Source organism: Anomaloglossus baeobatrachus (assembly GCF_048569485.1).
Source record: "Anomaloglossus baeobatrachus isolate aAnoBae1 chromosome 5 unlocalized genomic scaffold, aAnoBae1.hap1 SUPER_5_unloc_5, whole genome shotgun sequence".
NCBI classification, from domain to species: Eukaryota; Metazoa; Chordata; class Amphibia; order Anura; family Aromobatidae; genus Anomaloglossus; species Anomaloglossus baeobatrachus.
In genome coordinates this window covers 689,075-712,052 of record NW_027441809.1, presented here as the reverse complement: position 1 = coordinate 712,052, position 22,978 = coordinate 689,075, and the positions used below count along the sequence as shown (strand labels likewise).

General features: G+C 43.3%; 1 protein-coding gene across 1 annotated transcript in view; it reads left to right on the top strand.

Annotated features, from left to right (window-relative positions):
- LOC142259265 (uncharacterized) overlaps window positions 1–20,128 on the top strand; it is a 175,539-nt gene extending 155,411 nt beyond the window's left edge. The window contains 2 exon segments of the mRNA XM_075331743.1: window positions 19,126–19,284; window positions 19,535–20,128. Of these exon segments, the coding sequence (XP_075187858.1) occupies window positions 19,126–19,284; window positions 19,535–20,128 (753 nt within the window).
- The last annotated feature ends 2,850 nt before the right edge of the window (window positions 20,129–22,978 follow it).

The window sequence follows — 22,978 nt, the reverse complement described above, 5'->3', positions numbered from 1 at the left end:
TGGGGGGCGTGGCTGAGCGGGTAGAGTGTGTGGGGGGCATGGCCGAGAGGGCAGAGTGGGTGTCTATTAGGTGGAGTAGTCCTGGGGGAGGTGTATAGGTGCCCAATGTGTGTGGGGGGCGTGGCTGAGCAGGCAGAGTGTGTGGGGGCGTGGCCAAGCGGGCAGAGTGTGGGGGGGCGTGGCCGAGCGGACAGAGTGGGTGTCTATTAGGTGGCGTAGTCCTGGGGGGAGGTGTATAGGTGCCCAATGTGTGTGGGGGGCGTGACCGAGCAGGCAGAGTGTGTGGGGGGCGTGGCCAAGCAGAGTGTGTGGGGGGCGTGGCCGAGCGGGCAGAGTGGGTGTCTATTAGGTGGATTAGTCCTGAGGGGAGGTGTATAGGTGCCCAATGTGTGTGGGGGGCGTGACCGAGCAGGCAGAGTGTGTGGGGGGCGTGGCCAAGCAGAGTGTGTGGGGGGCGTGGCCGAGCGGGCAGAGTGGGTGTCTATTAGGTGGATTAAGGTAAAGATGGTGTGAACACTGCTTAACAATGAGTAAATGGTACTCTGAGGTGCTAGTGAGGGGACCGAAGTCCAAATTCTAGAATTGTCATTAGACACTGCACTCTCGTCAGAATGAGGTAAGAGTAAAGAAGTCAACAGATTCGTTTTCTCATATGCAAAATTGTTGTGTTTATTTACAAATAATGTAAGTGGGAGGGACTAAGGGGACGTTTCGGCCCAAACATGGGCCTTCTTCACGCCAAGTCACACTCCATAAGTGGCTGAAATTGGTTTTTCCAGAGAATTTTTAGTGCAGGGGTAGTGTTAGTAATTATGGAGTCAACCCTGGGGAACTTAGTTTTGATTTTGGTGGTCACAGAGTATAAGTCCTTACTGGTATAATCAAAGGGTCTACTGTTGCGTAGTAATTTGCAGAACAAGGGGAGTTTTTTGACTCGTAATCCCTTAGATTTGTAATGAATAGTGTACGTATTGTGCTGTGGGAATTCACTTAGAACAAAAAGGAACTTATTGATATCTGTGCTTTTCAAGATGTAAACATGGGGGAGGGTTGCTGACTCCTCTTAATCGCCGTCTTCCCAGACTCTGGCTTAGTGCACTAAGCCAGAGTCTGGGAAGACGGCGATTAAGAGGAGTCAGCAACCCTCCCCCATGTTTGCATCTTGAAAAGCACAGATATCAATAAGTTCCTTTTTGTTCTAAGTGAATTCCCACAGCACAATACGTACACTATTCATTACAAATCTAAGGGATTACGAGTCAAAAAACTCCCCTTGTTCTGCAAATTACTACGCAACAGTAGACCCTTTGATTATACCAGTAAGGACTTATACTCTGTGACCACCAAAATCAAAACTAAGTTCCCCAGGGTTGACTCCATAATTACTAACACTACCCCTGCACTAAAAATTCTCTGGAAAAACCAATTTCAGCCACTTATGGAGTGTGACTTGGCGTGAAGAAGGCCCATGTTTGGGCCGAAACGTCCCCTTAGTCCCTCCCACGTACATTATTTGTAAATAAACACAACAATTTTGCATATGAGAAAACGAATCTGTTGACTTCTTTACTCTTACCTCATTCTGACGAGAGTGCAGTGTCTAATGACAATATTAGGTGGATTAGTCCTGAGGGGAGGTGTATAGGTGCCCAATGTGTGTGGGGGGCGTGGCCGAGCAGGCACTGTGTGTGGGGGGCGTGACCGAGAGGGCAGAGTGTGTGGGGGGCGTGGCTGAGCGGGCAGAGTGGGTGTCTATTAGGTGGAGTAGTCCTGGGGGGAGGTGTATAGGTACCCAATGTGTGTGGGGGGCGTGGCCAAGCGGGCAGAGTGTGTAGGGGGCATGGCCGAGCGGGCAGAGTGTGTGGGGGGCGTGGCCGAGGGGGCAGAGTGTGGGGGGCGTGGCCGAGCAGGCAGAGTGGGTGTCTATTAGGTGGAGTAGTCCTGGGGGGAGGTGTATAGGTGCCCAATGTGTGTGGGAGGCGTGGCCGAGCGGGCAGAGTGTGTGTGGGGGGCGTGGCTGAGCGGGCAACTATGCAAAGCGATTTCCATAGTTACCCAATGTGTATCATGGTTACCAGTGTACGCCGGCTCCGGGACACATGGATCGGGAGCCGGGGTAAGCTAGTAAGCATGGTACACATCAGGTAACTAGTCAAAGCGACAGTGCTGGTTCATTTTTTGTTTGTTGGTCTCTTGCTGTGCAGCACGCATCGGCGTGTTTGACAGCGGGAGACCAACAATCGACCAACGATCTGATTGGGCAGGGAGCCGGCATATGCTGGTAACCATGGTACACAATCGGGTAATTAAGCAAAGTGGTTTCCATGGTTACCCGATGTGTACCATGGTTACCAGCGTACGCCCACAACCCCAGTAACGCGAGTGTATGTCTCGGCTGGGTTGCCGGTGTGGGCTCCCGGGGGTGCAGCACTCACCTGGGAGTCGGGGCTCCGTGTGAGTTCGGGGAATGTGTGTGGGGGGCAGGGCCAAGCCGAGCGTCCAATGCGTGAGGGGGCGGAGCCTGGCCAAGCGGCCAATGCGTGCGGGGGGGGACAGACTGAGGCCAGCGGCCAATGCGACGGTTGTCCCTGTAATGACGTCATTTTTGTTACAGACAGACATAATAAGGCAATTATATAATTACTGTAATAAGTTTGTATAAATACAGTAACTATTTTTGGATGGTGGAACGAATTGTCTGAATTTCAATTATTTTCTATAGGAACACTCGATTTGATACAAGAGTAACTTGGTTTAAGCACTCACACCTGGAATGAATTATGCTCGTAATCCAAGATTTCATTATACACTGATGAGCAAAAGGGTAACAATGTTTGAATGTGTGACTTTCAGGCTCCATATCTCACCATCCACTACATATTTGAGAATGAGACTACCATCATTTTATAGATAATCATCTTGGCTATCTCATACATAAATTTGACTTACAACTATTTAGCATATGATTAGTTATGCAGATTTGTCAGGTGACTATTTTTACTGTTTTGCTCCTGGTGTTTGAAAAATCTTTTTTTTCCTGTATACTACATATGACAATCTCTTCTCATATTCACTAACAGCTCAGTGTGTTATTAGGTTAATTCCCAAGCGATAGATCACTGGTTTGAATCGACTGGCAGCCATGAAAATTTCCCTCCAAAAAAAATAATTTAATTTCAGTTCATCAAGACCAGTCTATTGGCCAAGAAAATTGCTAGACTGCAAAAGCCAAGAGGTGGAGGTCCAGGAAAAAATATCGGAGTCAACAAGTCGGCTCATCACAAGGTCTACCAGTTCTGGCGCGACAAACACGTTAGTGGAGGTGGTTCATATGTTTCGTAATAGTCAGATCACAGACGTTCATGCAAGTACCGTGCGACGCACATTACATAAGTCTGGAATGGTGGCCGAAAAAAAGGTGAAGAAGCCTGTACTTCAAAATCATCGTAAGAAGTGTCACCTTGAGCTTGCAAAACAGCACGAAAGTGGACATTAGAAAATTGGAAACTGGTGATTTCGAGTGATGAAATAAAAGTCAATAGACTAAGCTCTAATGGGAGCAAATGAGTCTGGAAGAAACAAGGGAACAATGGGGTAATGGATGGAGAAATTGAGGGAACTATCAAGTTTAGTGGAGGAAGCCTGATGATATGGGGTTGTTTCACAGCCAAAGGCAGGGCATACTTGATCGGGGTCAATGGTGATCTCAATGTTGAGCTATATATTATTTCAAGTTACTTCATACACTACAATACTATGGGTATAAAGGACGACAGTGTTGCAGGAGGACAACAACCCGGAGCATAATTTGAGATTGGTGAAGAAATGGTTCAATGACAAAGTAGAGGTGCTGGATTAACCCCCACAGTCACCAATCCTCAACTCAATTGAACACTTGTGGGTAGAGTTGAAGAAAAAGCTATATACAAACCCAAAAGAGTAGGCCAGTATGAACAAACATTAGGACCGTGTAGAAGAGACCTGGGATCAGATTTCGGTGGAGACATGTTTGAATCTGATCCAGAACATGCAGAGAAGGATTCAGGCAGTGTTGAAAGCCAAAATGTGGAGTTACAAAACCCTAACAAATTAATAAAAATTAGATTTTTAGGAGCAAAACAGAAAAATGCAGTGACATGAGAAGAATCTGCATCACTAATCATATGCTAAATAGTCACAAGTCACATTCATGTATGAGATCGCCAAGATGATTGTTTATAAAATGATGATAGTCTCAACTTCAAAACAGTAGTGGATGGGGAGATATGGAGCCTGAAAGTAAAAGGTTAAAAACATTTTTACTTTTTTGCTCATCAGTGTCTAAAAATGTGAAATGTTCAATGCACATGGAATATTGCTTTTTATTGGCTTTTTAGAAAACAGACGTCTATTAGTAACTGTATATATTATAATTGTAATGTAACTTCTAACATGCTTTGCCTTTCTTGTTTTCTTACTTGCCTTTACTTTGTCTCTTTTGTGTTTTCTTCTACACTTTGTCATCTACAGGTGCATCTCAATAAATTAGAATATCATCAATAACTTAATTTATTTCAGTAATTCAATACAAAAAGTGAAAACACATTATATAGAGTCATTACACACAGAGGGATCTATTTCAAGTGTTCATTTCTGTTAATGTTGATGATTATGGCTTACAGCCAATGAAAACCCAAAAGTCATTATCTAAGAAAATTAGAATATTATCTAAGACCAACTGAAAAAATGTCTGTTTTTACAGAAAATCTACTCAATACTTGTTCGGAGCTCCTTTTGCATGAATTGCAGCATCAATGCGGCGTGGCATGGAGGCGATCAGACTGTGGCACTACTGAGGTGTTATGGAACTTAGCCCAGGTTGCTTTGACAGCAGCCTTCAGCTCATCTGCATTGTTAGGTCTGGTGTCTCACATCTTCCTCTTGACAATACCTCATAGATTTTCTCTGAGGTTTAGGTCAGGAGAGTTTGCTGACCAATCAATCACAGGGATACTGTGGTTATTAAACCAGGTATTGGTACTTTTGGCAGTGTGGACAGGTGCCAAATCCTGCTGGAAAATTAAGTTTCCATCTCCAAAAAGCTTGGCAGAGGGAAGCATGAAGTGCTCTAAAATTCCCTGGTAGACGGTTGCGCTGACTTTGGTCTTGATAAAACACAGTGGACCTACACCAGAAGATGACATGGCTCCCCAAACCATCACTGATTGTGTAAACTCACATTAGGCTTCAAAAGCTTGGATTGTGGCCTCTCCACTCTTCCTCCAGACTCTGGGTCCTTGATTTCCAAATGAAATGCAAAATTTACTTTCATCTGAAAACAACACCTTGGACCACTGAGCAACAGTCCAGCTCTTTTTCTCCTTGGCCCAGGTAAGACACTTCTGGCATCGTCTATTGGTCATGAGTAGGGCTGATCGGATCCGGATTGTAAAACTCCGGATCCGAGCAGATTCAAAGATTTTCGGGTGCACAATCCGGAACTGGGGAAAACAATTGAAAGATAAAAGAAAAACAGAAATAAAACAGCGTTTCATACTTACCGAGACTCTGTGTCATGGTGGCACACTGCTTCCGGGTCGCGCATTCACTTTCTGTACTGTGCATCTATACACACAGCTTTCCATGTTTTCCCCACCCACCGGTCGTCTTCTCGTCTGTGATTGGTTGCAGGCAGACCGCGCCCCCAGTTGAACATCGCAGCACAGCCGCTAGGTACTAGGTACATGCACACTCATGTTCAGAACACGGCAGGCTGTGCCGGCTGATGTCATGTCAGACTTGTACGAGTTTGACAGTGCATCACTGGCATAGCCACACACTTTTGACTGGAACATGCATGTGTTTGTGAAACACATTCACGTTCACCATACTGACACGCAGACACTTGCACTGCTTTCCCCGCCCACCGACCGTCCTGTCGCCTGTGATTGGTTGCAGTCAGCTGACACTCGTTGTTGAGGCGCGACTAACTGCAACCAATAATACGCGCTGGTGGGTGGGCAAAAAAATGAATATTGAATTGGCTCCGGTAGGGAAAAGCGTGACCCAGGAGGAGTTTGCTGCCATCACACAGACTCCGGTGAGTATACCGCACTTGTTCCTGACCCCCTATCCCTTCCACCACCGTTTTTAATCTCAGGATTCTGGTCCCCATAGACTTATTTGGGAACCGGAATACGGAGCGGATCCGGATTTTTTTTCCAATTCGGCAGGGATCCGCCAATCCCGGATTTTGGTGGTTTCGATCAGCCCTAGTCATGAGTGCCTTGTCACAAGGAATCCGCAGTTGTAGCCCATGTCCTGGGTACATCTATGTGTGGTGGCTCTTGAAGCACTGACTCCAGCAGCAGTCCACTCCTTGTGAATCTCACCCAAATTTTTGAATGGCCTTTCCTTAACAATCCTATCATGGCTGCAGTTATCTCGGTTGCTTGTGCACCTTTTTCTACTACAATTTTTACTATCACTAAACCATCCATTAATATGCTTGGATACAGCATTCTGTGACCAGCCAGCTTCAGTAGCAATGACCTTTTGTGCCTTACCCTCCTTATGGAGTGTGTCAATTACTGCCTTCCAGACATCTGTCAAGTCAATAGTGTTACCCATGATTTCTTTACTGAACCAGATTAAGGGATCATTTTGAATGCTTAGAAAGCCTTTGCAGGTGTTTTGTGATAATTATTCTAATTTTCTGAGATAATGACTTTTGTGGTTTCATTGGCTGTAAGCCATAATCAACAACATTAACAGAAATACACAATTGTAATATATCACCGTGTTTGTAATGACTATATAAATGTTTCACTTTTTCTATTGAATTACTGAAATAAATTAACTTTTTGATGATATTCTAAGTTATTGAGGTGCACCTGTATATGGCTTCTCCCTGTGTGAATTTTTCTTAATGCTCAACAAAGTATAATTTTAAAATAAGACATTTCTAAAACTTCTAGGTATGATAATGGCTTCCACCCGTGTGATTTATGGGATGCTCAAAAAGATTGCATTTTTAATGTAATAGAAATATATATCCAAAAAACTCCAGCGGAAAAATACAGACAGAGACAGACAGAGATGATTTTCTTAAAATATTCTTGCAAAGCAAATTTTATTAGATAATTCCATTAAAAATAGATCCACACATGGGGCAAAAAATGGTATGTCGGATAGGCATGGCCACCATGAATTTCTAGGAAACAGTAAAAAAAAAACACAACACAGAGAATTTTTTTTAATAGATATAAAACAAAAAAACATTTAGAGACTCCATCTTTATTATAAAACAATCCTTAGTCCGACGTAATCCAGAAGGGTAGCATTGTGAACTCTGCTTCATCACTGTGCACAGACAGTGTCTATACAGAGTGAGAAGCAAAGAGCCATATCAGCTCTACTACATCGCTCTGTACAGAGCAAGAAGCAGGCTTACAGTGAGGGTATGATTACACTTACGTGTCGCATTGCATCACCCTGCACGGACTGATCTCAGGACAGGAGCGCCTCAGCTGCATGGAAATAGGCGCAGCTGACCCGCTCCTGTGGGGAGATTGTGCGCCGTGATGTGACACAACACTTGCACAGTGACAATCGAAGGTCATTTACCATCCAGGACCTTTGATGACGGCATAGTCATGTGACCAGTCTGTAGCCAATGCGGTAATACAACATTCACACGTGACTGGTCACATGGGTATGACGTCACCGAAGGTCCTTTAGTCATTCTGGTTACTGAGAGGGCACAGTGATGATCGACTCGGAAACAGAAGCGCCGGGAGTCTGCAGGATGCGTCGCGGGACCTGAAAGTTACAGAAGCGCCGGGAGTCTGCAGGATGCGTCGCGGGACCTGAAAGTATGATCATAATGTTTTTTTAAAATGTGCTTTGGTTTTTTTTTACAGTCCCTGGACCCGATCTGTAACACGAACATCCCAGAAAGCTTGTGATCGGACTCGTGTTCACGATCATTATGTGATCGATACGATCCCCGATCTTTACAGTTCAGATCGCCCATCCCTACTGCTGATCTTATACACAGGCTGCTGATTAGAAAATTCTGCACCACATTACAAAATGCATTCCAAGCTCTTTCTTCTGTTTCATTCATTGATGTGATAAAATTTGGGTCTCTCATAAGTGTTCTTATTTGAGGTCCATCAAATATTCCAGCCTTGCCCTGTATAATCTAAAATATGATTCCAATACGTCACAGCCGACTCAAGTGGATATACAGGGTTTCCTAGACAACCTGGATCTTCCCCGGGTCTCAGATGAGCAATTAGAGGAACTTAATCTTCCCCTTACTACACATGAAATCCTAGGTGCCATCAAAATGACTAAAGGCTACTTTACACACTGCGATATCGGTCCCGATATTGCTAGTGTGGGTACCCGCCCCCATCTGTTGCGCGACACGGGCAAATCGCTGCCCGTGTCGCACAACAGCCGTCACACCCGTCACACATACATACCTGTCCGGCGACGTCGCTGTGACGGGCGAACCGCCTCCTTTCTAAGGGGGCGGTCCGTGCGGCGTCACAGCGACGTCACTGAACCGCCGCCCAATAACAGCGGAGGGGGGGAGCTGAGCGGGACGTAACATCCCGCCCACCTCCTTCCTTCCTCATAGCGGCCGGGAGGCAGGTAAGGGGAGCTTCCTCGTTCCTGCGGCGTCACACGCAGCGATGTGTGCTGCCGCAGGAACGAGGAACAACCTCGTTACTGCTGCAGTAACGAGATTTGAGAATGGACCCCCGTGTCGCCGATTAGCGATTTTGCACGTTTTTGCAACGATGCAAAATCGCTTATCGGTGTCACACGCAACGGCATCGCTAATGCGGCCGGATGTGCGTCACGAATTCCGTGACCCCAATGACTCCGCATTAGCGATGTCGCAGCGTGTAAAGCCCGCTTAAGTCTAACTCTGCCCCGGGCCTCGATGGGCTGCCATACGAATATTACAAACAATTTACATCCACTCTGTCCCCCTTTATGTCAAAAACCTTCAATTTTTGGCAAAATAAAGGGTCAATTTCCCCAGACAACTTAGAAGCGATTATTATCACGCTACCCAAGCCAGGGGAACCTGCAGACACCCAGGGTAATTTTAGGCCCATTTCACTCCTAAATTGTGATGTTAAAATTTATGCCAAACTAGTGGCAGATAGACTTCATAAAGTGATCCCGACCTTAGTGGCTCCAGACCAAGTTGGGTTTGTGACAGGGAGGCAATCTAAGGATGGCACCAGACGGATGCTTGACTTGATTGGACTGGTGGAGATATCGGGTGAACCCAGTGCATTCCTGTCTCTTGATGCTGAAAAAGCCTTTGACAGGGTGCACTAGGGATACCTGGAGAGAGTTCTAACAAAATTCGGGTTCTTGGGGAAAATCAAGTCATCCATTCTAGCCCTCTACTCTTACCCAAATGCGTCAGTGTTGGCATCGGGGTTTCTGTCATCTAAATTTCAAATAAGTAATGGCACCCGCCAGGGGTGTCCATTGTCTCCCGCTATTTTTGCTTTAATGGTAGAACCTCTGGCGGAAGCTATACGAAAAAACATAGCCATTTCTGGTATAAGAGTTGGGGAATTTGCGTATAAACCAAGTTTATGTTCAGACGATGTGATAATTTCCTGTTCTAACCTTGCAGTGTCGATTCCAGCAGTGGTGAACACATTATCAAACTTTTCTAAAGTGTCGTATTATAAGCTTAATGCGGCAAAGTCTTTGATACTGCCGTTTAATGTACCGGTGGAGGCCAGGAGTGCGCTGGAGGGGGCCTTTCAATTCAAATGGTGCGACAGGGGGATACCTTATTTGGGTATTAAGCTGACACCATCGCAGATGTTAATTAAAGAAAATTTGGAACCTCTGATCCAAAATTTAGAAAAGGAATTGGGAAGGTATGAAAAAATATCATTGTCCTGGATGGCCAGGATACAGTCCTTTAAAATGGTTTTCTTACCCAAAATATTGTATGTGCTCAGATGCCTTCCCATCAAAATTTCTCACAAAACCCTGATGAAACTTCAATCGTTGACTAACAAATTTGTCTGGGGTAATAAAAGGGCTAGGGTCGCAGGTAAAGTGTTATACCCCCCATATGACTTAGGGGGATTGGGCACCCCAAACATATTGGCATATTATAAAGCCTTACTAATTGAATCACTAAAGGAATGGTGGCGTCCAGGTAATTCACATAGATGGGCTCAGATTGAAAATTTCCTGTCCTGCAAGGGCTCGGTCAGAAGAATGATGGAAGCAGAATATTTGAGCCGTTCACGGTTCTCCCCGTGTGTTCCCACCATGTCAGCCTCCCTGGAGGTCTGGCGAAATTACTTGATTCATAAGATTCAGATTCCTCTTTCAGAGATTTCCCTCAAGTCGTTGGAATCTCAAATCCCCTTTTTGAATCTGGCCAGGTGGGAGGGATCGGGCATTACAGTGCTGGCGGAGCTATACTCTGATTTGGGTGTTAACCCCTTTAATGAAATAGTACAGGAACACCCCTCTTTAAAGGGCTGTTTCTATCAACACATCCAAATTAGTCATTTTCTGGCCTCTAAATTTCCTCCAAAGTCGAATCCTCTGTTGCCTACAACAAAGGCTTTGGTATTTAAAAAGATAATAAAATCCAAAGGTATCTCCTCGACATACAAATGGCTCAATAACCCCCCCGAAGAGCAAAAATCTCCTTATATGAATAAATGGGACGTGGAGTTGAGTGTCTCTACCTCTCCTTCAAACTGGCACTCGGCATCAGCAAATATCCAAAAATATTCCAAGTGTATAAATCATCTGGAGCAACTGAAAAAAGTACACCTGCGATGGTATCGGTCCCCAGCCAACTTAGCACAGTTCCTCCCAAATTATTCGCCACATTGTTGGAAGGGCTGCCTCCAAAGGGGTACTCTTGGTCACTGCTGGTGGGCGTGTCCCAAGGTTTTCTCGTTCTGGTTGGAGGTGTTTGGCCTGATGGGTGAGCTGACAGGCAATCCTATTAATCCGAATCCAGGTCTGGCAGTGCTAAACGTGGGTATAGAGGAGTTCTCTTGGGAATCCAGGGGTTTATTAGTTCACATTCTAGTAGCTGCCAGATATTGCATACGTTTGCACTGGAAATCCCCAAAGACGCCTACATTAGTTGAACTATATAACCGAATTAATCTCCAATGCCAATACGAGTTCTGTCTGGCTCACTCCATCCGCGCCAAAAACAAAATACTTCAGATTTGGGACACGTGGCTAAACTCTGTATATGCATCCCCTGTCAGGCATCTGTCTCCAGGGCAAACTGTTGATAATTAAAAATGGGTCAAATAGGGTCAAAGAGAGTGTTACGCAGGGAGTTCACCCATACCACATGTCAATATTCAAGGTGTTTAAATCTCTGTTGTTGTTACTGCTCGGGCTACCCCGAAACGCCATCCAATTCCCTCCCTCCCCCCTCCCCCTCCCTGGTTGCTTCCTTGCAACCATCCATGGTTCTCCCCCTCTCCCCCACCTCTCTCTCCCCTTCCTTTCTTATCTTCCTTTCTTACTCTCTGCTTCTGGTTGTTTGGATCCCTCGTTTTGAGGATTAAAGAGTAAATTGGTAGGTTGACTCTATACGTATTGGGTATTGATTAACCTAAAAAAAGTTGCAACTTGCATCAGACATGATTGGTGGTGGTGTGACAGGAAATGTGAATCATAATCAAAGGTGACACTACCACATGTTACAGCGTTGTTTTCTTTGTGTATTATTGCCAATGATACCTGAATTTCTCCTTTTTGTAATGTAACTTCCTACAATAAAAATTGATTGGATTAAAATATTCCAGCCTTTTTCTTCTCTTCACTAAGACCAGGAAAATTTGAACATATATAGTTAAAGCATTCTCCACTGTGATTGAAAGCTTTGACGAACTGCTTCATCACAAGTTTTATGTGCAAGGGAGGAAAGACACTGTTCTTCCTATCCACTAGAGGACCATGGATGACATTCTTATCGCCAGATGCCAAACTCTGTCGCTGAGGCCATTCAGTTTTCACCCAATGCTCTGCTGTAGCTCTACTGTCCCAGTAGCACAGAAAACAAGGGTGTTTTGTGTACCCTCCTTGCAAACCCAAAAGAAAGTTAAACATTTTCAAATCAATACAAATTAACCACCCATGAACATTATATTGTAACCTCTCTAGAACAATTTTGATGTTTTTATATTCTTCTTTAAGTTTTACAGAATGACCTATTGGTACAGAGCCATACTTATTTCCATTGTGTAACAGAACACATTTTAAACTTCTTTTGGAACTATCAATAAAAAGCCTCCAATCCTTTGAATCATATGCTGGAAGTCCCATAAAGAGAAGTAGCCCTTCAACATCAGTACAATAGACAAGCTGGCCATCTGAATGGAAGTACTTACGCAGTTCTGCTTCCCTGTTACGATAAAATGAAACACTTGTTCCGGGTTTCAACATCCAATTCTTTTGTAGTCTTGAAGCCAATAGTTCAGTAGACTCTTTTGCTAGATAAAGATCTCTAACCAGATCATTCAAAGCAGATTAAGTAAACAGAATTGGGTTGTCACAATCTTCATCACATGGCTGAAAAATATCTGGACTGTCTTCTTCATCAGTATAAAAATGTAAGGAGAGATCTGTGTCAACATTTTCTGGAGGCGCAGTATATTTTGGAACAGGTATGTATTCACTATGGGCAACTGGTTGAATAGCTGAAACGATACTCGGGTATTGCAAATCTTGCTTGTTTTTCTTATTGAAACTTTTACATCGACAAGGCAGAAATAGCAGTCTTCTAAATGATTGCTTGATTCTCTCCAAACCATAGGAACTCCAAACTGAAGTTTAGCATTCTTTCCTTGAAGACCATGATCTCAAGCTCTCAATACACGTTTTGCACACTTTGTGAGGAGCCCAATAATTGTCTTGGTCTCCAAGTTTTACTTTGAAGTATGCAAAATACACCCTCTTAACAAAGTCAGTAATGTTGCACCTTTGAGTCTTCACAGTAAAGTTTCCACAGATGTAACAAAAAATATTTGGATAATTTGAGCACTGTCTTCTGCGAGATGTAGAGGCCATTGTTAGATCATCAAAACATCCTGCAGAGAAATACAAGATAAAGGTTGTTAGCTACCTGAGTTGTTCATTGAATTTCTGTCCCCCCCACACACCTTAGGTATTGATTCACAAACAAAAAACAGAAAAACAGCAGGATAAAAACAATAAATATCAAATTTCAATAAATAAAACAGTACCTGCACACGACTGTTGTGTACGTTGAAAACTGTTTGTTTACTTTCTTATCATAACAAATGGGAATTATGCATGTTCAAAGAAAACAAAGATATTCTCACATTTATTGGGAGACTAAATGAAAACTAAATTTACCTTAGTAAACCGTATAAACCGGCACTTTTGATACACTACTTATATTTTTCATGGAATTCATGAAAATAAGATATATACCTATAGCGCAAACACGTGATGTGATAGAGAAATTATAAGATCAGATTTGAATTCAGCACCCTCAAATTAGTCTAAAACTGTTCTTAAAGTCCATGCCAAATTTTTTTTATTTTTTTTGTATACCAGTGTAATGGATAGATACAGTGCCTACAAGTAGTATTCAACCCCCTGCAGATTTAGCAGGTTTACACATTTGGAATTAACTTGGCATTGTGACATTTGGACTGTAGAAAAGCCTGGAAGTGTGAAATGCACTGCAGCAAAAAAGAATGTTATTTCTTCTTCTTTTTTTTTTTTTTTTTTAAATTGTGAAAAGTTTATTCAGAGGGTCATTTATTATTCAACCCCTCAAACCACCAGAATTCTGTTTGGTTCCCCTAAAGTATTAAGAAGTATTTCAGGCACAAAGAACAATGAGCTTCACATGTTTGGATTAATTATCTCTTTTTCCAGCCTTTTCTGACTAATTAAGACCCTCCCCAAACTTGTGAACAGCACTCATACATGGTCAACATGGGAAAGACAAAGGAGCATTCCAAGGCCATCAGAGACAAGATCGTGGAGGGTCACAAGGCTGGCAAGGGGTACAAAACCCTTTCCAAGGAGTTGGGCCTACCTGTCTCCACTGTTGGGAGCTTCATCCGGAAGTGGAAGGCTTATGGAACTACTGTTAGCCTTCCACGGCCTGGACAGCCTTTGAAAGTTTCCTCCCGTGCCGAGGCCAGGCTTGTCCGAAGAGTCAAGGCTAACCCAAGGACAACAAGGAAGGAGCTCCGGGAAGATCTCATGGCAGTGGGGACATTGGTTTCAGTCAATACCATAAGTAACGTACTCCACCACAATGGTCTCCGTTCCAGACGAGCCCGTAAGGTACCTTTACTTTCAAAGCGTCATGTCAAGGCTCGTCTACAGTTTGCTCATGATCACTTGGAGGACTCTGAGACAGACTGGTTCAAGGTTCTCTGGTCTGATGAGACCAAGATCGAGATCTTTGGTGCCAACCACACATGTGACGTTTGGAGACTGGATGGCACTGCATACGACCGCAAAAATACCATCCCTACAGTCAAGCATGGTGGTGGCAGCATCATGCTGTGGGGCTGTTTCTCAGCCAAGGGGCCTGGCCATCTGGTCCGCATCCATGGGAAGATGGATAGCACGGCCTACCTCCGCTCCTCCATCAAGAATAGCAACAAAAAGAGGAGCTAAAAACTCCCCCAAAAATGTATTATAAAATGTACTCACAGCAAAAAAGGGCAACCAGTCCAGTTAGCCCAGGCCAACACATCTAATGCACAAACAGGATGCAGACAAGCCTCTCAACATGATGGACACTTCACAGGTGCAAGGTAAATTGCACACCAGTGGCGCGCATAGGGCACTGTTCACACTTGTATGCGCATGGTGTCCAGCCAGCAACCTATTACCACGCCCTTACTATTAGATTAGGCGGGTTACCCGGACACTACTCACTGCAGCACGCAAGGGACAGAAATTCCACTATGCACGGCCATATTAAGAGGCCCGGCTGCACCCCGCATAGTCAAAGTGCACAAAATACATATAAAATATATGTGAGGTATTAGTTTGTAAATTGGCCAATGTACGTAAGCCCACAATCCTCATCACGGATCCTCACGCTTGCGGGTCCCTACACTGATAAATATCAAAAATAGCAACAAAAAGAGGAGCTAAAAACTCCCCCAAAAATGTATTATAAAATGTACTCACAGCAAAAAAGGGCAACCAGTCCAGTTAGCCCAGGCCAACTGGACTGGTTGCCCTTTTTTACGCTCCTCCATCAAGGATCTTAAGATGGGTCATCATTTCATCTTCCAACAAGACAAGACCCAAAGCACACAGCCAAGAAAACCAAGGCCTGGTTCAAGAGGGAAAAAATAAAGGTGTTGCAGTGGCCTAGTCAGTCTCCTGACCTTAACCCAATTGAAAACTTGTGGAAGGAGCTCAAGATTAAAGTCCACATGAGACACCCAAAGAACCTAGATAACTTGGAGAAGATCTGCATGGAGGAGTGGGCCAAGATAACTCCAGAGACCTGTGCCGGCCTGATCAGGTCTTATAAAAGAAGATTATTAGCTGTAATTGCAAACAAGGGTTATTCCACAAAATATTAAACCTAGGGGTTGAATAATAATTGACCCACACTTTTATGTTGAAAATTTATTAAAATTTAACTGAGCAACATAACTTGTTGGTTTGTAAGATTTATGCATCTGTTCGTAAATCCTGCTCTTGTTTGAGTTTGCAGGCTCTAACTTATTTGCATCTTATCAAACCTGCTAAATCTGCAGGGGGTTGAAGACTACTTGTAGGCACTGTAGATAGATAGATAGATAGATAGATAGATAGATAGATAGAGGGATAGATAGATGGATAGATAGATAGCGGGATAGATAGATAGGGGAATAGATAGATAGATAGATGGTTAGATAGATAGATAATGGATAGATAGAGGGATAGATAATGGATAGATAGATAATGGATACATAGATGGATAGATAGATAGACAGATAGGTAGATGGATAGATAGAGAGATAATGGATAGATAGAGGGATAGAGAGAGATAGATAATGGATAGATAGAGAGATAGAGAGAGAGATAATGGATAGAGGGATAAAGAGGTAGATAGATGGATAAATATATAGAGGTATAGATAGATGGATAGATAGATTGATAGATAAAGGGATAGATAGATTAATAGATAGAGGGATAGAGATAGATAGATGGATAGATAGAGGGATAGAGATAGATAGATGGATAGATAGAGGGATAGATAGAGGGAAAGATATAGAAAGATAGATAATGGATAGATAGATAGAAAGATAGATAGATAATGGATAGATAGATAGATAAAAAAGGATAGATGGATAGATAGAGAGGCAGACCGATGTGAAACACATATATAATGTCCCACCTCCCTGCATATTCTAAGCTGGCACTCTTTAGTGACTTTCATGTGTCACTAAAGGGTGCCTAGCCTTGTATTTAGCCCAAAAAATAAATAATTAAAAAAAAAAAGCGATGTGGGGTTCCCCCCATTTTTGATAGCCAGCTAGGGTAAAGCAGATGGCTGTAGCCTGTAGACCACAGCTGGCAGCTTTACCTTGGTTGGGGATCCAATTTGGAGGGGCCCCAGGCTCTTTTTTATAATTATTTATAAATAAAAAAATAAATAAATAAAAAAAATAAATGGGGTTCACCCAAATTGGTTCACCAGCCAAGGTAAAGCGGACAGCTGTGGTTCTGGTATTCTCAGGGTGGGAAGGTCCATAATTATTGGCCCTTCCCGGCCTAAAAATAGCAGGCCGCACCCGCCCCAGAAATGGAGCATCCATTAGATGCGCCAATTCTGGCGATTCGCCCCAGCTCATCCCGTTGCCCTGATACAGTGGCAAACGGGGTAATAAATGGGGTTGATACCAGATGTGTAATGTCACCTGACATCAAGCCCAGCAGTTGGTGATGTCATGGTGTCTATGAGATACCTGACATTACCAACTGTCAGTAATAGCAAAAAAAAAAATAGATGACAAAAAAAAAATATTTTAAAAAACACTCCCCAAAACATTCCCTCTTTCACCAATTTATTGTAAAGAAAAAAAATCTCCTTTAATCCATTTTGGAAGTCGCACGACGACTCTGGACCTTCTAGAATATGGGGGGCACGCTCAGGGAACATGTCCACCATTTTCTAAGAGTGCAGACCCTCCATGTGAGGAGTGTGGGTGCAAATAATCTGCACCTACCCTCCCCGGGTCACAGCAGCATAGTAAGTGCATTCAGCGCAGCTCCACAGCCATTCTCACGGAACAGAGGAAGCTGAGCTGAGCTGACAGCCGCGCTCTGCACATGAGCATAGCGTTCATTGTGAAGGAGGAGAGACGCCTGGGATAAGCGCTGCAAAAAGGTAAAAACAGCGGGAGTCACGGGGGTGGTGACTTTGCTGGACCCGGGGAGTAGTTTTCTGTCGCCTGTGTCATGGCACATGCGACAGAAATCAGAGGAAGAGGGGGAATGCGGGTGGCGCGTTAGTGTGCGTCCTATCATCTTGCAAGAATCGGGAGGGGGCAGAAATGCAGTGAGGCACCTTCTATAGCCTGTGCCCATACTGTTTCTGCCTTTTCCCATCCGTTTCAGCCTCTTCCTCAGTCACCACAGTTCACCGACGGGTCCAACATAAAATTATTCTGGTTTCCCATAGACTTGCATTGGGGGCTGAATATTCGCGATACTCGAATAGCTGCGAGGTATTCGTCGGATATTCGGCGAAGCGAATAATAGAGTATTCGATCATCCCTAGTTACTAAGTTCCCTATCGCTGCTGTATTGGTACTCTTTGGATGTTCAAAATATAAAATTAATTACAACAATCCATAAACGTTCGAGAAAAGTTGATGATATAAGATGTGTTTTTTCACTACTCCTCCCTGATCAGTCGCGCAGCAGCAGGAACTACAGAATGGAGCGGATACAGGTGAATTGTCACATAGGAGCTAATATTTTTTTTTATTACATGTGGCTTTAACTATTTTATTTTCGCCTTCAAAAAAAAATGTCTTTGAAATTGTCTATGTTGGGGATCAATGTCACAAGGAGATTTTTGCAGGCATCATCAGCTGTCATGGCGGCATCAGGATCTGTAGAAACTACAGATTCTGGCACTCTGCCTGTTAACTTCTTTGATGTCTGTGATCAACAAACTGAGTCTATTTATTCTAGCAAGGTTATTCTCTCCTGGGCTGCTTGTTAATGTCTTTGATCACATGCTATAGGGGAGTCAGTGTCATTCGCTTCTCTCCTGTATATGCCATTAATGCCAGCTATAGTTTACCTATACAGGTGTGATGAAGTGTTGTGATACAAACTAACTGGTGGTTGTTATGCAGTATTTCTGTGAGCAGTTTTGGTGTTACCTTTTGCTGTCTTTTTGTTGCTGCCTTCCTGCTCTTGCTTTTCTCCTTAGTCTCTCACTCTTTATTTCTGTGCGTTTGCAGTGTGTCTGAATTTTGGTTTTCCCATCTGTTTTAATCTGTGTTTCAATTATACTCTTCCCCTTCCTTCCCTTGGGGGATAACAGATTAGATCTGGTCAGGAGAATAGTAAGGCACAAGACTCTGGCATCTCCTCCTTCAGGGGTAATCCAGAGGTTAGGGATAACCTAGGGTCTTCTAGCATGAGGGACAGTATAGGAGCCCTATGTCACTTGTCCCTGCAGTCACATTGTGACAATCACTCAGATTATTTATTGTAGCACATTTCAGAGAACTGGTACTACTGGAGAGATAACTTGGATACAGGAATGGGAGGTCTCAATTAACAAAGATGTAACTATTAGATCTCAAAATTGGAAAACAGATTCAGAATAATTTTTTTCCCCTAATTTAATTTCTACTATTATGGTTTTAAAAAATGTACTTTCAAAATAATATCATTAAATAATAACATTGTGTTTATTTTTTATCAGATGGCTGTATTGGGAGTTCAGCTGGACCTCTAATATCTTTAGAATTTAAAACAGATGATCAAAGTATCACACATGATACATATGAAGAGCATGCTGCTGTCCCAGATATACCTCCAGTCCTTCCTAGGAAAGATCTATCATCAGAACTTTTCAAACAAGTCCAGAATTCCGATCATCAAAAAACTCACACAGGGGAGAAACCATTTTCATGCTCAGAATGCAGTAAATGTTTTACTCAGAAATCAGATCTTGTTATACATTACAGAATTCACACAGGGGAGAAGCCATATTTGTGTTCAAAATGTGGGAAATATTATTCAGAAATCAGATCTTTTAAAACATCAAAAAACTCATACAGGGAAGAAGCCATTTTCAAGCACAGAAGGTGAAAAATGTTTTACTTGGAGAATAACCCTTGCTAACCATCAAAAAATTAACTCTAGTAAGAGTCCATTTTCATGCTCAGAGTGTGGGAAATGTTTTATTAAGAGATCACATCTTGTTAAACATCAGAAAATTCACATAGGGGAAAAGCCATTTTCATGTTCAGAATGTAGGAAATGTTTTATCCACAAATCACATCTTGTTACACATCAGAAAAATCACATAGGGGAGAAGCCATTTTCATGTTTAGAATGTGGGAAATGTTTTATTCAGAGATCACATCTTGTTATACATCAGAAAATTCACACAGCGGAGAAGCCATTTTCATGTTCAGAATGTGGGAAATGTTTTATCCAGAAATCACATCTTATTACACATCAGAAAAATTACACAGGGGAAAAGCCATTTTCATGTTCAGAATGTGGGAAATGTTTTATTCAGAAATCAAAACTTGTTTGGCATCAAAGATCTCACACAGGGGAGAAGCCATTTTCATGTTCAGAATGTGGGAAATGTTTTATCCAGAAATCACATCTTCTCACACATAAGAAAAATCACACAGGGAAGAAGTAATTTTCATGTTCAGAATGTGGGAAATGTTTTATCCACAAATCACATCTTGTTATACATCAGAAAAATCACACAGGGGAGAAGCCATTTTCATGTTCTGAGTGTGGAAAAAGTCTTCTTCAGAAATCAGACCTTGTTAGACATCAGAAAATTCACATAGGGGAGAAGCCATTTTCATGTTCAGAGTGTGGGAAATGTTTTTATCAGAAATGAGAACTTGTTTCGCATCAAAGATCTCACACAGGGTAGAAGCCATTTTCATGCCCAGAATGTGGTAAATATTTTACTAGGAAATCAGGTCTTGTTTACCATCAAAAAAATCACACAAAATAAACCATTTTTATGTTCTGAACTTGGAAAATGTAATTCTCAGAAATCAGATGTTGTTAAACATGTGAAGAAGCCGCACAGGGAAGGAACCTTTTTCATGTTGTGAATAATTGAAATGTTTAACTGGTAAATCAAGTCTTGCCAACCATCAGAAACCAACAGAGCAGAGCAGCCATTCTTGCTTTCAGAATTTGCCAAATGTTTTGGTTTTTTTTTTATCATTAATCAGGTCCTGTTGTCAGATAAGTGTTAAAAATATATCCCTTGGGGGTTTTGTGGCCTGGTCGGAGATGTGAGAGGAAGCTAAGAGGGAAAGATCCTGGAACTGCCGATTATCCTGACTTCCACTGGGCCGTAGAGAGGACAGAAATCATCCGTGCAGCAACCAGAGACCACCCTGTACTTACTGCACAGCTTGGACGGTGGTTACATGGCTGGGGGGGACAAGCAGGAGGCAGCGGCAGGAACGGACGGTACTGCACAAAATGGTGGTGGGACACAGACACCAGCCTCCAAAGTAGGGAGAGCTGCAGCCATGCACACTGCTGAAAAACTGTCTGAGTACGCCAGGGGCACAGAACGAGGGGCTCCCACGGTGCACAGGGATGAAGGAGCTGAACTGGGGAGCTCCAGGTAGCACAGCCCTCACAATACCGTGGAGGAGGAAGGAGGAAATAGTGCAGACTCATTATTATTACCGCAAGGCTTGCAAAACAAGCTGGAGCCCCCTGCATCCATGCGTAATAAATGTCCACATGAGCCTGCCACAACTTTGCAGGGTTCTGAGCCCACTCTGAAAGACATGCTTGCAGCTATAGCTCAAAATGGCTCCACGATGACATCCCTCAGCTTCCAGATGGGCCAAATTATGGAGGAGTTATCAGGTGTGAAACAGAGCCTCCAAAAAGTGAATGACCACATGACGGCGTCAGAGGGGAGAATCAGTGACTTAGAGGACAAAATGCCCCAGGTTACCCGTGACTCCCGCAGGCATGATCAGCAACTGGCATTTCTACTTAACAAGACAGATGATTTAGAAAATAGATTGAGGAGAAACAATGTGCGGCTGATAGGGGTTCCAGAAAAAACGGAAGGCACAAATCCGTCAGAATTCTTTGAGAGATTGCTACAAAAGTATTTGGCGCAGAGGTCCTATTCCCCTGTATGCTGTAGAGAGAGCCCACAGAGAGCCCACCAGACCCCTGCCTCCGGGAGCTCCTCCAAGACCTGTCCTGGTGAAACTGCTACATTATAGAGATCGGGATGCGATCCTAAGAGCGGCTAGAAACAAAGGGTCCATAACGGTGGACGGCCACAAGATATCCTTCTTTCTGGATTATTCAGTTGAAATTTCAAAAAGAAGAGCTCAATTGACAGATGTCAAACGACGCCTGAGAAATGCACAAGTCTCATACTCCATGCTGTACCCAGCAAAGCTTAGGGTAGCTGCACTTCAAGAGTCATTCTGTTTTGAAAATCCTAAAGATGCTCTCAGATGGCTCGAAATGAATGAGCAACGGCTCAGGCAAAGTCCACAACGTTGATATGTAACCCTTTAAGGACCTTATGGGTGATGAATACTCAACTGTCTGCTACGATTACATAGGATTGTCCCAGTGGATAAAATTATTATGATACCCATTGATTGGTTCCAGCAGAACTCCCTGGAAGAGGAGTTTGGGTTTCCTTTTTCTTTCCCTTTTTCACTTCCAGAGACGGTTTTTGTTTTTCTCACTTCCTGCAGTTTTCATTGTTCTCAGGCTTTTTTTCTTGCCTTAAACCATTTTGGGAAGTGGGAATTTTATTGTCTCTCTTGTTTCGGCTTCAGGATGGACTGGTGCCTTAGTTTCAACGTTTATGTTGTGGGACAACTATTAGATGCGGGGGGGGGATGGAGGGGGGGTGTTTCTGCAGCTTTAATGATGCTTTTATATTGATGTCTGCTAATGGTTCCCATGTGGTTCAAGGAGGAGGGGAGAGGTTGGAATTCTTTGCCGGGTGTGACTGCCTGCACTACATACGCATACCACCAAGATGGCGGGTAGGATTAATATTCTTTCTTTGAATGTCCGTGGCTTGGGGGACTCCACAAAAAGGGTAGCAGTAATGGAACAGGTCCAATCCCACTTTCCAGCAATCATCTGCCTACAGGAGACACATTTGGAGGGCAACAAAATAGCATACATGAATCGCTCATGGGTGGGCCATTGTTTCCACTCAACCTACACAGGTCATTCCAAAGGTGTCAGTATTTTAGTCCACAGAGCAATCCCATTTGAGATAATTTCATCCACAGTAGATCAGGAAGGTAGATTCATTTGCATGCACTGTAAAATATTTAACAAGGAGCTCCTTCTGATAACAGTTTATATACCGCCTCCATATAATAATACTGTTATGAACAAAATTGCGGAAATGATTAGCAAGACCCCCAAAGTACAGGTGGTGTGCACGGGGGATTTCAACATCATTCACCCATATTGGGACAAACACAATGCGGATACTCACTTAGAACACTATCCTAACTCCAAATTTGGGGACGCAGTGGCTGAACTGGCACTTTCAGATCTGTGGAGAATCAGAAACCCTGGAATCAAGCGATTCTCATGGTATTCCAAAACACACAACACTCTGTCCGGAATAGACCTGATCTTGGGCTCGGAGGGTATACTATCAATGGTGGAAAACACAGAATACCTTCCTAGAGGTTTATCAGACCATTCCCCACTGTTG